Source organism: Lepisma saccharinum, chromosome 23, assembly GCF_977018435.1.
Source record: "Lepisma saccharinum chromosome 23, izLepSacc3.1, whole genome shotgun sequence".
Classification (NCBI taxonomy): Eukaryota; Metazoa; Arthropoda; class Insecta; order Zygentoma; family Lepismatidae; genus Lepisma; species Lepisma saccharinum.
In genome coordinates this window covers 35594668-35610137 of record NC_139251.1, presented here as the reverse complement: position 1 = coordinate 35610137, position 15470 = coordinate 35594668, and the positions used below count along the sequence as shown (strand labels likewise).

Here is a 15470-nt window from a genome sequence, read left to right as displayed (position 1 = left end):
GCTTTTCTTGTTCAATCAAAAGAAAAACGCGAGTGAAAGCCATCGTATCCTTGTGGAAACGTACGGTGACAATGTCCTAATGCAAGACGAGTGTATGCGTTTGTTTCGACAATTCAAAAGTGGTGATTTCAACTTGAAAGACAAAGATTGCCCGGGCCAGCCAAAAAATTCCAAGATGCCGAATTGCAAGCACTGTTGGACGAAGACGATATGCAAATGCAACAACTGGCAGAGAAGTTAAATGTTGGTCGCCAAACCATATCTGATCGTCTTCATGCCATGGGAAAGATCCAGAAGGCAGGAAAATGGGCCCCACATCATCTGATTGAAATATAACTGGAAAAGCGAAAAACGGTGTGTGAAGTGTTGCTTTCTCGGCATGAAAGAAAATCTTTCTTGCATCGGATAGTGACTCTGGACGATAAATGGATCTACTTAGATAACCCAAAACTCAAAAAGTCATGGGTTGACCCAGGACAACCTTCAACATCGACCGCAAAACCGAACCGCTTCACAAGGAAGACAATGCTGTGCATTTGGTGGGATCAGAAGGGTGTGAGCTTCTGAAACCAGGTGAAACAGTGAATGCCGTTCGCTACTGTCAACAACTCATCAATTTGAACCATGCATTGATCGAAAAGCGCCCAGATTGGGCGACAAGACACAGAAAAGTGATTTTGCAGCATGACAATGCCTCATCACACACAGCGAAAGGCGTCAGACACACCATTTCTGCACTTGTCTGGGAATTCTTGCCCCACCCGCCATTCTCACCAGACTTAGCCCCTTCTGACAACCACTTGTTTTCATCGATGTCTCACTCACTTTCCCAGCAACACTTCAACAATTACGAAGATGTCGAACAATGGCTTGCTGACTGGATCACCTCAAAATGTGAACTTTTTCTGGAAGGGCATCCACAATTTGATGGGAAAGATGGGCACAATGTATAGCTAGTGATGGTGCATACTTTGAATAAAGCATTTGTTACCTTTCTCCCCTGATACACTTGTTTTCTTTCAGATCAATTAAGAATTATTAACCAGCACACCTCATACACATACTAATTTTCATAAAATACAGTTGATTAGTACATAATCAAGCTACAACAATGTCACAGAATTATACATTCTTGTTGTTACAAAACACAAATACGAAATAGGATAGGCGGACATGGCGGCGGTCGGTTTCAAGTTACAAGAAAGATGCGTGCAGTGCGGCAGAGAGGCAGCATGAAGTTGTCAGAGGAGAAAGACTTGCTGCAGTTGTTCAGAACATGATACCAATTTTATTTTGTACATAATCGCAATGTGAAAGCATACACGTTAAAAAGATGCCGATAGCTGAGGTTTGCTGTGTTTCATGATAAAAACAGAACAGCGGTTCCTTCAGTGAAAGTTTTTGGTTGCTACTGGTCCGCCATGCAGAACAGAAAGAGGAAAAGTTATATGCTTGACCAGAAAGTAAAATTTATACGGGCAGTGAACACTAATTGACATAGAATCATTAAAGTGGCAAATGTAATGTACTTAAGAAACAAACTTTTAGATTCATTAATTTACCACTTTATGACAGAAATGACCTGTATTATACTGTATGTTGTAAAAAATAGATGCAATTACAGTATTTTAATAATGATATGACATGGTATCTAAATCTGATTTGCAAGTAATTCTCAGTTATGCATATAATTTTCTCTTCACCTTGACATGCGTATAACTCGGGTTCAACTGTATATTAGGGCTGAGCTGTTGTATAGGTATCTGTATGGGAAAGGATTGATTGATTGATTGATTGATTGAGTTGGTTTTCTAACTTCACTTTATGCACAGTAAGGCTAATTGAGACTGGACCTACAGTTTAAAGTGGGATCCGAACCACTATGTGCCTCCAACAGGTATCGAACCTGGGACCCCTTGATTACATGGTGACGACTCTGCCACTGCGCCACCAGGGAAGCCTGTATGGGAAAGGACTGGTTGAGATTTAATCACTGATACCAGCAAATACCTTTTCAAAATTCCTGGAATATCATAGGTAAAAAAAAAAAGGTCAATTTTCTGTAGTAAGCGAGGTACTGGTGTCATTTCCTGCTGTCCTAGACTTTACAACATGAATTCTTTTGTTTCATAGATTTGCCACTTCTATTCATGAAAGCATTTTTTTTTTTTTTTTACCTTTTCATTTACACGTTTAGTCATGTTTTGCAATTAAAATCCATTTTTATGGAGCTTGATGAGTGTTGACTTACCTGGTTTTCCCCCCTGACCCTTCAAATATGTTGTGCAAACTGTCTGTATCTAAATATCCTGGGAATTACGCATATAATTTTCATTATTTTGGCAAGAACACTATGGGGTAAAATGGATTTTGTGATCAAATAATTAAATATATTTTCAAAATTATATTTTATGAACTTTTGGACATTGCACCATGCCATGATGGCACATTGGAAGGGGGTGGGGTGTCAAGGTAGGGCCTTGCATATTCAGGATCTCTGCCATTTAGTCCGACACCCTCACCTTGGATTGTTTAGTACTTTTCACCTACATTTCAATGGACACTGCTGTTTTAGGAGTACTCGCACCAATATATGGTCAGAGTCCATATTTGGGCCTCTTAAACATCTTACATCATTTATCAGATCCTTTTTGCTGATGTTAATCAAGACATGGTCTATCTGATTAGTAGTGCTTTGGTCCGGTGATATCCACGTCCCTTTATGTATTCGTTTATGCTGAAATTGGGTGCTCATAACCATCAGGTTATTTTCAGCTGCAAATTCACACAATATTTCTCCATTCTTACTTGTTACATCATGTAATGTGTGCCTACCTGATATTTTACTATATATTTGGTCTTTTCCCAGCTTTGCATTAAAATCTCCTAATATAATCATTACATCACTTTTTGGAACACTGTCTATCACATTTTGGATATTTTCATAAAAGTTTTATTTTATTATCTTCAGTTGGTGATTATGTGTTGATTAGGGTTATATTGTTATACTTGCCCTTAATTCTCAGTTTACATAATCTTTCGTTGTAAGGTACAAATCCTATTATGTGGTTTTGTATTATTTTTTGTACAATAAAATCTGTTCCAGCCAGTCCTCTTTTATCTTTTTCACCACTATGGAATGCTCTATAGTCCTTTTTGTTTATTACGCCATATCCACTCCATCTAGTTTCTTGCAAAGCTACTATTTCAATTTGTGTTTTCTTTATTTGTTCAGACAATTCTTGCATTTTTCCTGGTTTCAGGAGTGTCATTACTAGAGCCCGGAAGTTCAGGCATTTATTTTCGTTAAAATAGGCAGGCAAAAAGGCATTTATAATGTGGTAAATAGGCACTAAAAATGAAAAAAAAAAGGCAAAATAAACCGAAAAAAGGCACATTTAGAAGTCGCTTACTTTTATCTATAATTTCAGGCAAAATGTTAAAACTTAAATTGGGAAGAGCATTTCAATTTTCTCCGTCTTGATTGCACATAACTACAAGGTGCTTTTTAAGTTCTAAACATTCATTGATAGTCGTCTGTCAGAGAGAATGTTTTTCATAATAGAAAATGATCTTTCTACTTCGACAGAAGTTATTGGAGCATACATATAACAAGCTAATGTAGCTGGACTCATTTTGGTAACAGCATTTTCACCTTTTAGAATATCACAAATTGTTTTCAATTGTTTCAAGTCCTCATTTGCACTCACTACCCGTTAGCGCTTTTCCGCAACAGCTCACCCCTTTTCTCCATCATCTGCTGCATAGATTCCTCGAAGATTTTCATGGATGCTATAATTGTAATTGTCTCTGGCAATGCACCATAATGTGCAAAAGTAAACTTGAATAGCACAGGAGTTTTTTCACTTCACGAATTGAAGCCCCTTCATTTTCTGGAAGAGCATCGATCACCTCACTGATTTTTTGAAGGTTGTTAGCATAATATATAGCTGCTGATATCCAGGTTCCCTATCTCGTCAAGACTGGTTGCTGAGGTAAACTAAGCTCAATCGCAACTTCCTGAAATTTTCGGGTTCGAGAGGGAGATTTCAGAAATATTTTCTTTGTGTTCGAAATCAACTGTCCACCTCAGCAGTCAATCATGCACAAGAAATGTTAACCGAAAGGCAATATCCTGACTCAGCATGAAATACTTTTTTCTCACACTTTTCTCCTTCAGCAATGTTCAAACATGCGTGAGTTCAATATTACTTAAATAAGGCGAAAATTATTCACATAATAAACGGAAGAAAAATAAATGCCAACAACGTTTTTTGCGAGAAAAATAATTTATATACATTTTTTTTAAAAAAAATGTCAAATTTCATTGAAAAAGGCAAAAAAAAGGCATTATAATTAAAAATAGGCAGTGGGGTTCCAAATAGGCAAAATAGGCAAAATGAAAAGGCTTCCAAAACATTCGAAACAACATAAACGTATATCTGGAAAAATTTTATCAATATATGCAGTAGATAAAAAGAGGCATTTTGCCAAACTTCCGGGCTCTAGTCATTACATTCCAAGTTCCTATGTTTAACGTATTCCTAGTCCTTTTCACATGTTATTTTCGGCATCCATGAATCTGTCCGGCTTTTCATGGTTGAGAATTTTTAGCGGGTGGTATTTTTATGGTGCTGGCTTCGCACCCAACCCCCCATACTTTGGAGGACCAAGAATTTTTTTTCAGGTTGTTTCCCTTAGGAAGATTGCCATTAGGGTTTTCCTTCCCTTAGCCTTTGGGGATCCCTCCCCTTACTGCAAGGCAGCAGTAGCTGAGCTTATTCAGTGGCGGCTCTCCTCGCCACATCGCAATTTACCATGAAATCGAATTTGCACATTTAAAAAAGTTACATACAGAGTGCTGCATGGAAAATTTATACATTTAAATTTATTTTTTGTTTATTAACAATTGGCACTTGTTATGTGTTGTAACTGATATTACATTTCATGCTTTACGTGACTTGAAAATGACCTGTGAAATGTGTGTGTACATATTGAGTATTCAAGAGATATAGTTACTTATACGTAGAGGCATGCATATTTCGTTTTTGACGAAAACACGAAAGGTGAAATAACACATTGAAATGTTAATTTTTCACGTTCCTGAAAAGTGAGAAGTGCATTTTCCTACCCTAATTTGTCACGGAATGATGCGAAATGAACTGCAAAATGCGAAATAGACTCAAACACGAAATTTTGAGTTTATTTACTGATGCGGCTCTTTCTGAAGTCAGAACTATCCTGAGTTATACAATTCACAGAAAATTCATTAGTTCTGCTGTAAATATTTAATAAACAAAAATAGATCCCTTTATACAGGAATAAACTTAATACTCTGGTAACTACATAAACGTTTTTCTTGTATGTACGCATTGCTTGCATGATAGAATTATTTTCCTGTAGTTTACGGTTATTACAAGCATAAGAAAACAGTAAACTACAGGAAAATAACTACATAAACGTGCTATTAGAAGGGATATGTTTATTTTGTGTAGTAAGTGGTTTTTAAATCAAATTTGGAATATTGACATTTTATAAAACCAAAATGTCATTTTATATACAACTTTTTCACCGCTATAACAGTGAAATTTTATTCTATTTACCACATTTGAACCTGAAATAGACTGTTTTTTTTTACCAAAATTTTGCATTTTTATTTACCAAAAACATGTGCCTCTACTTATACGACACATTGACAATCTGCAAAAGTTCATATACTCACTGCAGCTATAAGCTTCTGAAGTTCTTCATTTTCTGCAACTAACTTCTGATAACGTTCTTCGTCTTCTTTAGACATCCCAACATCAGGATTGTACTTTGACTCGGCTTTCTCTCTTGGCTGCTGGATCACCTCTAGTACCTAGAATCACCCATGAGAATTAACCACACTCAATAATCCACAGAACAATGAGAATGTAAAGCCCAGCTAGGACTGAACTTACACTGGCTATATTGCTGGATGCCGATATTAACATCACACTACTATCAGGTCATAAAAGTCACAATGGCATCACAGAGTACTGGTTCAACTTTAATATACTATTATATGAACAAAATAACAACTGTTGTGTGGATGTTTCTTGGGTATCTGAGCAAGTTTTAAGATACTTTCTGTAAAATAATGTTAACTTGAAATAAATGGCAAGAAATTTTGAAAACATTTGAGCAAATTATTGCAAATGGTTTTCCAATAAGAATGATATGATTTTGAAATGAACTGGCAACTATGCTTCAAATGTTATAACTGTCACTAGTTGTCATTTGTGTTTAGTATACTGTGACAATTCATCATGGCTAAATACACACTTCAAGAACGTTTGGTTATTATCCAAAAATTTTATGAAAATAGGCATTATTTTGTGAATACTCAACGTGCACTTCGTGAAAAATATGGTCCACATATTCTTCTCAGATGAAGCTCATTTCTGGTTAAGTGGATATGTTGACAAACAAAATTGTCGTTTTTGGTGTGAAAACAATCCACAAGAGATTCACGAGAAGCCCTTGCATCACTGTATGGTGTGGTTTATGGCATGGTGGCATCATCGGACCATTTTTTTCCAAAACGAGGTAGGAGATGCAGTTACAGCTTTGGTGAGCGGTACCGATTGATGTTAACAGATTTCTTGTGGCCAAATTTAGATGAAATTGATTTGGAGAACATGTGATTCCAAAAAGACTGTGCCACATGTCACACTGCTAATGCCACTATTGACAGTTTGGTGAAAGGATAATTTCAAGAAATGCAACTGTTAGTTGGCCTTCAAGAAGTTGTGATTTAACTCCTTTAGATTGCTTTTTGTGGGGTTATTTGAAATCTATAGTCTATGCAAACAGACCACGAACCCTTGATGCATTAAGATTGAACATCATGTGCACGAAGTCGAGGTGGACACTTAAATGATGTGTTATTCAAAACATAATGTAATAAATCATGCTTCAAAAAATATAAAAAGTTTGGTTATATCTGAAATAGTTTTTATTTTATTTCATTGTAAAATCATATCGTTCTTATTGGAAAACCCTATATTATGAAACTGTTGCTGTTATAACCAACTGCAACGAACATACAGAGACAAAGATTATTTGAGATTCTAAATATTCCACTATATTAGATATGCTTATTGTACATATGTTCTTTGGTTTATTAGTTTGACATTTTGAGGGTTCAAGACACACTGAACTTTGACGTAGTATTGCTTAACTTACACAAAGATGGACACTCAGAATGTCCTGCCCCATGGTTATGAGGCTTTGGGCTCAGGTTATGAGATGTGCACTGGTTCGAGTCTCTCAAGCATAACAACTTTTCTCCTGAGATCTTGCCAGTGTACGGGGAGCAACAAACGAGTAGCATAACCTGGTCACAAAAAACTTACAATGACTGGGGATACGTCGTGCTGACCATACGTCACCCCGTAAATGGTTGGATGATCGCCCACCTCTGCTGAAGCATGTGGAAGTGAGGGCAGCGATCGGTAGGCAGGCTCTAGGCCCTCAAGAGCTGTTGCAGCAAAGGTTATTATTATTATATTGCATTATGATAGTATTGGGTATAGTTTTAAGTATGCCAATATTTGTTTCCATCTCTAATAATTCTGAATAATTTGTACGTATCAATCAGTTTTGATTGTTGAATGCAACAGTCCAATGGAAGACCCAAATCGAGAAGAAAATGAAGAATATCTTAGTTCAGGAAACACCACATTTATACCTCAAATAGTTTTGATGATATTGCAATGTGAAAAATGATGTTGACTTTCTATTATTCTACTCCTATAGACAGGCAGAAGAATCAATCTATTTAATTAGTAGTGCATTTCCTAGATCCTAAATTACATTTTGTCTTTGTACCTGGCAACACTTTTGGAGATTGACAGATGGACATGACCAGCACAAAAAGATATTTTCTTCATATTTACAATTACTACCCTAAAACTATGTGACTAGGCACTCTTCTCTTCAACTTCTACTGATATGAGGGTCACTATTTATATTTTGAGCCAAATAATGAAAAAACAAGAATTTGGCATTGAAAACTGCTTTATTGTTTTTCTAAGTATTCTCCTTTATGGTCAATACACTTTTGCATTCGTTCAAACCATTTGTCAAAGCAGTTGTTCCAATCTTCTTGAGACACCTCCATAATATGGTTTTTGAACGCATCAACGGCGTCTTCCGCCGACGAAAATCGTTGTCCACGCAATTTATTCTTGACATTCGGGAACAAGAAGAAGTCATTGGGTGCCAAATCAGGACTGTATGGCGGATGACCCATCAATTCGATTTTTTGACTGTTCATAAAGTCGGTTATTAGACGAGATGTGTGACAGCTGGCATTGTCTTGATGAAGAATGATCCGACGGCGTTTGTTTGTTTTCCGTATTTGACCGAAGACCTCTGGCAAACAAATTGTTGTGTACCATTCAGAGTTGACCGTTCTACGTTCCTCTAAAGGCACAGTTGCCACATGACCAGTTTTCCCGAAAAAACAGGCGACCATTTGTTTCAATGTGCTTCGAGCGCGAACAACTTTGGTTGGATTGGGTTCATCTTGAAACACCCATACAGTCGACTGCTGTTTACGTTCCGGCTCATATGCATATATCCATGATTCGTCACCTGTTACAATCTTATATACGTCTTTTGAAGCACCACGATTGTATTTATTGAGCATTTCTTTGCACCAATTGACGCGAGAGTCTTTTTGAGTTTTTGTCAAATTGTGTGGGATCCAACGAGAACATACCTTTCTCACAGCTAAATGATCATGTAATATTTTATATATGTCACAGTATGTCACATGACGATCTTGCAGTATTAGGTTTTGCACAGCATCAATGTTTTCTTGAACAACAACTGATTTTGGACGACCTTCGCGAATCTCGTCGGTGAGCGAATGGCAGCCACGATTAAATTCGTTATACCAGCGTTTCACAGTGGCAAAGGATGGGGCTTCATCGCCAAATGTGGAAGTAAGTTGATCGATGCACTCTTGTCTTGATAATAATCCACGTCGAAAATCGTAAAAAATCATCGCACAAACATGTTCACAAGTTAATTCCATTTTATTGTATTCGCGCAATCTTCAAGGCAACATAAACAACACAAATGAAGCTATTGACAAAACATTTGAAGTACGTTATGGTCAATAATGCCAGACGATTCCGTGCAAACGTCAAATTGCACCTAACTTCAATCAGTGTTGCCAAGGCTCAAAATATAAATAGTGACCCTCGTATCTCTCGGGCATCTTTGGCAAGGGTGCTCACTAACTTTTTCCCTATCGTTATTCCCACTGTCTGCTACTTCCCTGCAACTGAGGGAAACAAGAAATTAATTCCACTAAAAAAGAAATAATCTTGAAACACATACACACAACTTACCTTAGGAACAAAAATAAGGGCCATACTTAAGAAGCAGCAGAAAATGACCGCCAAGGCAACAAACGCAAAGCTGGCATCCTGCTGCGAAGCAATCACAATGGTGACTGGGGCAGTTATGAGGCATAGGACTACGACATTATAGATTGACATGCCAACGTATCTTGAATCATTGATTTGCTTCACTTTTATGTTTCGTGTTTCGTAGGCTAGGAATAGGCCAAATATCAGCACGAGTCCCTTGTAACCATACAAAACACCTAGAATAGAAGAGAAAGAAGTAGACTGAATTTGAGATTTGGCTATCTCAAGGGCAGAGTAATAACTAGGGCTTGGAAGTTGAAGACCTATAAATTGCCAAAAAAAAGACCTAAAAATATCAAAAAAGGACCTTAAAACGGAAAAAAGGACGTATAAATGTGATCCAAATTAATTAATAACTTCAGTTTTAATTACATAATTAATGTATATGGTCGTATACACCATGCTGAAAGCTTCAAAACAAGAGAAAGTTGCCACTTACAGCGTGACCTTCCAGACAAGTTACGGTTAAAGGACCTCGTACCGTACCTGCTTCAGTCGTCCAAAAATGTTTCTCTCTCGTTTCAGGGATGGTTTAAATATATTTATTTATTTATTTATTTATTTACTACAGAAAGGATGTTTAAGAGGTGATGGTGATGATCTGATGATGATTCGAATTGAAAATGGGCAGTAAAAACGTAGTCGAAAGAAGGTGAAGTTGCAAAAAAAAGCCGTTAAGACCTAAAAAAGGCTAAAAAAGGACCAATAAGCCAAAAAATGCCGAAAAAGGCAAAAAAGGACAAATAAAACCCACCTTTTTCTGGCCTACAATGACCCAAAATGAACATATATTACATTGGGCCTAGTCTTCGGACACTAGGAAAAAAAAAGGATATTTCCTCAACTTCCAAGCCCTAGTGATAACTATATGTATTTTATGTACAAATTGCTTGTTTTAATGTAAAAAAATAGATATACAGTGTAGCCTAAATTATATGCTCATTGCGGGAGTATTGCTTGAAAATGTATAATCTTGGAAAATTTGACAGCAATTATCTTTATTGGGACCACAACAGGTTCAAATCCCAACATGGGTGTTCATTGTAAGTCCCTTTATCAATTTCATCACATCATCACTCATCCTCACAATTAGCCAAAAGTGGCAGAAAGGTGATGCAAAATATCCTAACTCAACAAATATTAATCAATTTATTGGGACCAGGATGGTAAAATGTATATGGTAGAAAAAGTAAAATAACATATTTGTACATGGTTTTAGCTCATATTTTACATGTTTTAGTTATTTTTACATATTATTTCCATATTTACACAATAACTACCATGTGACCGAAAGAGTTGGATGAATTTCTTGTGAATAAGAGTCCGAAGCAATGTTAAACAAATGAAAGTTTAAGACCTTTTTTATACCCTCTAGTTGTGTTAATTACAAATTTTCTGTTGTCTAAACAATGATGTTTTTTTCCTTCTTTTTTACACCTCCCAACTGTTTGCTTTTGCTATTGTAATAGACTTGAAATTCTTGTTTATTTCCAATTGTTGTCAACAATAGAGAATGAGGGCTCAAGCATTGGCTCCTGGTTGTTACAAACATTATTTTGGCAAGTCAGAGTAATAGTTACAATGCTGAGACTGTATTTTATGTAGCTCGTATATTATTAAAAACGTAAATTTTTACAATTTTGAGACCATATATAACTCCATATTTTGGTGAAAATAACTAAATATGTATTTACATATTTAGCAAATTTTTACTACTGTATATATAAATCTGTTCCCTGTTGATTACCTACAATGTACTATATCCTGTTAAATCAGTAACACCTAACCTATTATTACATTACAAGTTGATCTTTTGAAAATGCAAAAAACATGCACATTTTGTCATTACAATATCCACTCAGTGGTGGTCAACTTACCAAGCCAAACTGCATGGTGCTCACTTTCACATTGTTCCAGCTCTGGACGGATTTTTATATCATCATCTGTGTTCACTGGATCCTCTAACGGGAATATCTTGATTGTCCTCTGCAACGGGTCCTTCAGCTGCCAGCTCAACAGCAACACAAAGTCAACTATTACGAATCCCCCAACCATGAGGTACAGCTTCCAAGGCTCAACTTTCTGTAAAAGGTAAATAATGTGTAGCAACATTAGCATCACAAAGGTCCTTGCAATCATCTGTGATATTATAGCATTTCGTGTCACAGCCCTAACGGCTTGGCACACACTCATCTTTGTCCACCCCCAAGCACTATGATTCAGGTACGGACCTGACCAGATCAAAATTAATACATTAATAGGCCTAAAATAATCATGTTTGATCCAGCTCTGCTCTGATCTAATCTGATCCCATTTCTGATCACTACTGTCCCTTTTTGTTCTGTCCGTATTCCACAATCACACCTCGCTCACCCCAGCAGTGACCAGATATTTACTGATTTCTACCACTCTTTTATCTTAATGGAGTGTTAGAAATGGAGGAATACCGTTAAAGCACACCCAACCTCCACACACCTTCTATGGATGCATTTCTCAGACTAGATTTGTTAAATAAGTCGAAATCTCTGTGCATTTTTTCCTGCTCGTATCATTAATTTTTCAAGGAATAATAGTATCTTACAATCGTTATTCAATTCAGTGTTCAAAACTGTGAATATGACACGACTACTTGATACACTCAATACTCTTCTCGATTCTGACAGATACTGATGCTTATTATAACAATTAAAAACTAAAACAAAAATTTGTGGCACAACAGCCTTGAGAGCCAAGGCCTACCAAGTGACTTTTCATTGGGTGATGAAGTCAGTGCATTGAGTCCCATCACCACTGTTTCCCGACTTTCAAGACCAGCCGCTGCTATTTCTTCTTTTCAAGTAGCTCCCCAATTGTCCTCATGATGATGTGTCAACATTGAAATGTTTTGAGCTTCCACCTGGAATCAAACCTGGGACCATTTGCACCAGTCAAAAGAGCTAACAATTTGGCAAAGCAGGAGTCCCTATCAATTAAAAGTTGTTAAAAAATATTGATTGATATTAACACATAATACCATTGAAATTATACAGCCTTCTGCATAGCTAAACAGTTAGCAAACTCAACTTTGGTGTGAGAGGTTTCAGGTTTGATCCTCTGTGGAAGTCCATACAAATATTGGTACTGACCCAGCATCGAGAGAATAATTAGGGAGTTACTTGAAAAGAAGAAGAGGACTCCAGCCTCGAAAGCCTGAAACCTGTGGCAATGGGACTGTGCACTGACCAATCACCACCCAACGAAAAAAGTTATAACTTGACAAGTTTAAAAACAAAACGCTGCAAATAGCTGTTGCGCATCTCACACCACATTTCCCCACTACATTCTCCACAGCGACGTTGGTTCGCAGTGTTGCAACCTGGAGGGAGCAGGATTTTCAACGAAATTTGTATTCCCTTTTTCCTGGGCTGTTTTCTACTTGTCGGAGTACAGAAATTCAGCTCAACTTTCGCCAAAAACTCTCTTCCTTCTTTTAAAACTTGGCCTCCCTGATGGCACAGTGGTAGCGTCGTTGCCTTGTAATCAAGGGGTCCCGGGTTCGATTCCCGGTAGAGGCACATAATGGTTCGGATCCCACTTTAAACTGTAGGTCCAGTCCCGATTAGCCTTACTGTACATAAAGTGCACTTAAAACAACAAATCAATCCAATCCAATTCTTTTAAAACTTGAGAAACCATCCATTTAGATACTCCCGTGGCGGTGCTTGTGGACTCGACAACATCATCCTCTACGGGGCTTTCCAGAGCAGATTGTGGATTTCGTTGGACCCGGCATGATTTGATTTTTGCATTTCAAAAATATGCAGCCAAGAGTAAAGAGCAAGAACATTTCAATGCTTTAAAAAAGAACACAGGCAAGCATGTTATCAGATTGCCTTCTCGTAGTGATTGTTGTGCGATACACAAAAGAACGCCCACCCCACTCGGCTTTAAAAAAAAACCAGGCCACTGCTCGATGTCGCATTCAGAAAATGAAGTCATTCACCCAGAAGTTTCTCTTCCTTATAAACCTTAACGTGCGTGAGTAATACTACAGTTTACGATCCACGCACCGCACACATTTTCAAAAACCGCATTAAATCAAATGAACCACTGATAAACTGATATGAGCCGGCACCGTCAATTCACACAATAAAAATCGTTTGTCATATTTGTTTTAGCTTAATTTTGCTGAGTTGGCACCACTCGTACTCTCAAGGCCAGACCAGTACATAGAAGAGTGGTGGGGAGGATGACGTAATAGGAAGTGCTCCGCAGCGATCTGCGCACATCGGGACTTAACTTGTCAGGCTATACTTGGCAAGATCAGGCAGTCATAGGGGTGTTGCACCATAGATTCTTGTAGCATTGCAATTATACCACATCAATTTACTAGTGTTTTGCTTTATAATATTCCAAGAATTACATTGGAATATTTAAATAGTTGCTATTTGGTCACAAAATCCATTTCATCACACAATACTGGTGACAAAAAATGAAATTTCGAATTTCGCTTGTTTTCCAGGATAATTATACCTAAACAAATTTCAACATATACTTTGCAATATTGTTACATTCACATCAGTATGACTTCAGTCCTAGACATAAATATATTGAAATTCTTTCAGTCAGTGGCATGCCCAAGGGAGCCCCCCCCCCCCCTTTTGGACCAGTATTCCTAAAAAAAGAATGCCAAAGGTAGGAAAATATGACAAAATGAGAGCTGACTACCAAGAAAAAGTATACAAAACCCCTCACTTTCAAAAATCCTGAGCATGCCACTTCATTCAGTATCACAGAGATTATATGCCAGAAAATAAATCTGTTAAAACCTAGTATATCATAAAAGAATTGACATTTCAAAGTGTGGCAGAATTGTGGAGTGATTTAGAACTTTTGAGTTTATTCATATGACACTTTCTAGGTAGAAATTATGGTAATTTATTTTTTAAAAAAATACCATTTTTTAAAAATTCATTATTTTTATAAATTACTTCATAAGAACATAAGTACCAAATGCAACTAGTGATTTATAAGGTAGTGCTACTGAATAAGCAAACATACAAACCAACCTTAGTTTCCAACTTGGCTTTTGTGGTGAGACGATGAACTCTCCATACCTTGCTGAACATTGCACCGTATGCTAGCGTAAACCCTAGGCAGAGTAACCAAACTCTAGCCTGACATACCATTGGATACTGTGATTCTGACACAAAGTTGCCATCTAAACCAAGCAGAAATATGCTGCACAGACATATGATCACCCCAAACAGCATGATTGTGTTACAGATTGGATGCGAAGATTGTATCACCCTAGAAAAGGAAATTAAGCATGTTTCATGACTACGAAAAAGCACTGTCTTAACACATCTGCTGCTAAAAATTACAGTGGAACGTTGATTTTACGTTCCCGTATTTTACATCCTCCTGGATTATACATTCAATCCTGATAGTCCCGACACAGCAAAATGTTATAAAAATTTCCTCGATTTTACATTTTCCCATATTTTAAGTTTTATCAGGTTGGTGTTGGAAAACGTAAAATTGAGGTTCCACTGTAATTGATAATATTGATGCTGTGAATCGACTGATACAAAATTTTTGCCAATTCCAATACACTACAAATATATCAAATTTACGGATACTTGACCCTGTACTGACACCAGTGGCATGCCCAGTATTTTTGAGGGAGGGAATTATGTATACTTTTTAATTAGTCAGTCCTCGTTTTGCCATCTTTTCCTGCATCTAATGTTTTTCTTAGGAATACTGGGCTATTTTGGGCATGCCACTGACCGATACCAGATACAATTTTAAAGGCCGATTGTACAAAACAGGTGATCATCGATTAGCAAGTAAAATTTATCTGCAATCACACTGAACTCTGATTCTGTGCTGTATAAAAGTTGCACTGAGGTCAAAGTCAACCTGCGAATTTTCTTTAGTTAGCAGAATTGAACTTAGTTTAGATGATGTAGCATGTAAAGTAAAAAGTAAGGTGCTTCCCTGTGCTTTGCACCATGCCAT

General features: G+C 37.1%; 1 protein-coding gene across 4 annotated transcripts in view; it reads right to left on the bottom strand.

The window, feature by feature from the left end:
- Positions 1–15470, bottom strand: part of GABA-B-R1 (gamma-aminobutyric acid type B receptor subunit 1) — a 66010-nt gene that overhangs the window by 14340 nt on the left and 36200 nt on the right. For all 4 annotated transcript variants that reach the window (XM_083109978.1, XM_083109980.1, XM_083109977.1 and 1 more), the window contains exons 12-15: positions 14516–14756; positions 11345–11549; positions 9387–9643; positions 5723–5860 (exon numbers count right to left, since the gene is read on the bottom strand). In XM_083109978.1, the coding sequence (XP_082966104.1) occupies positions 5723–5860; positions 9387–9643; positions 11345–11549; positions 14516–14756 (841 nt within the window). The remainder of the gene's footprint in view (positions 1–5722; positions 5861–9386; positions 9644–11344; positions 11550–14515; positions 14757–15470) is intronic.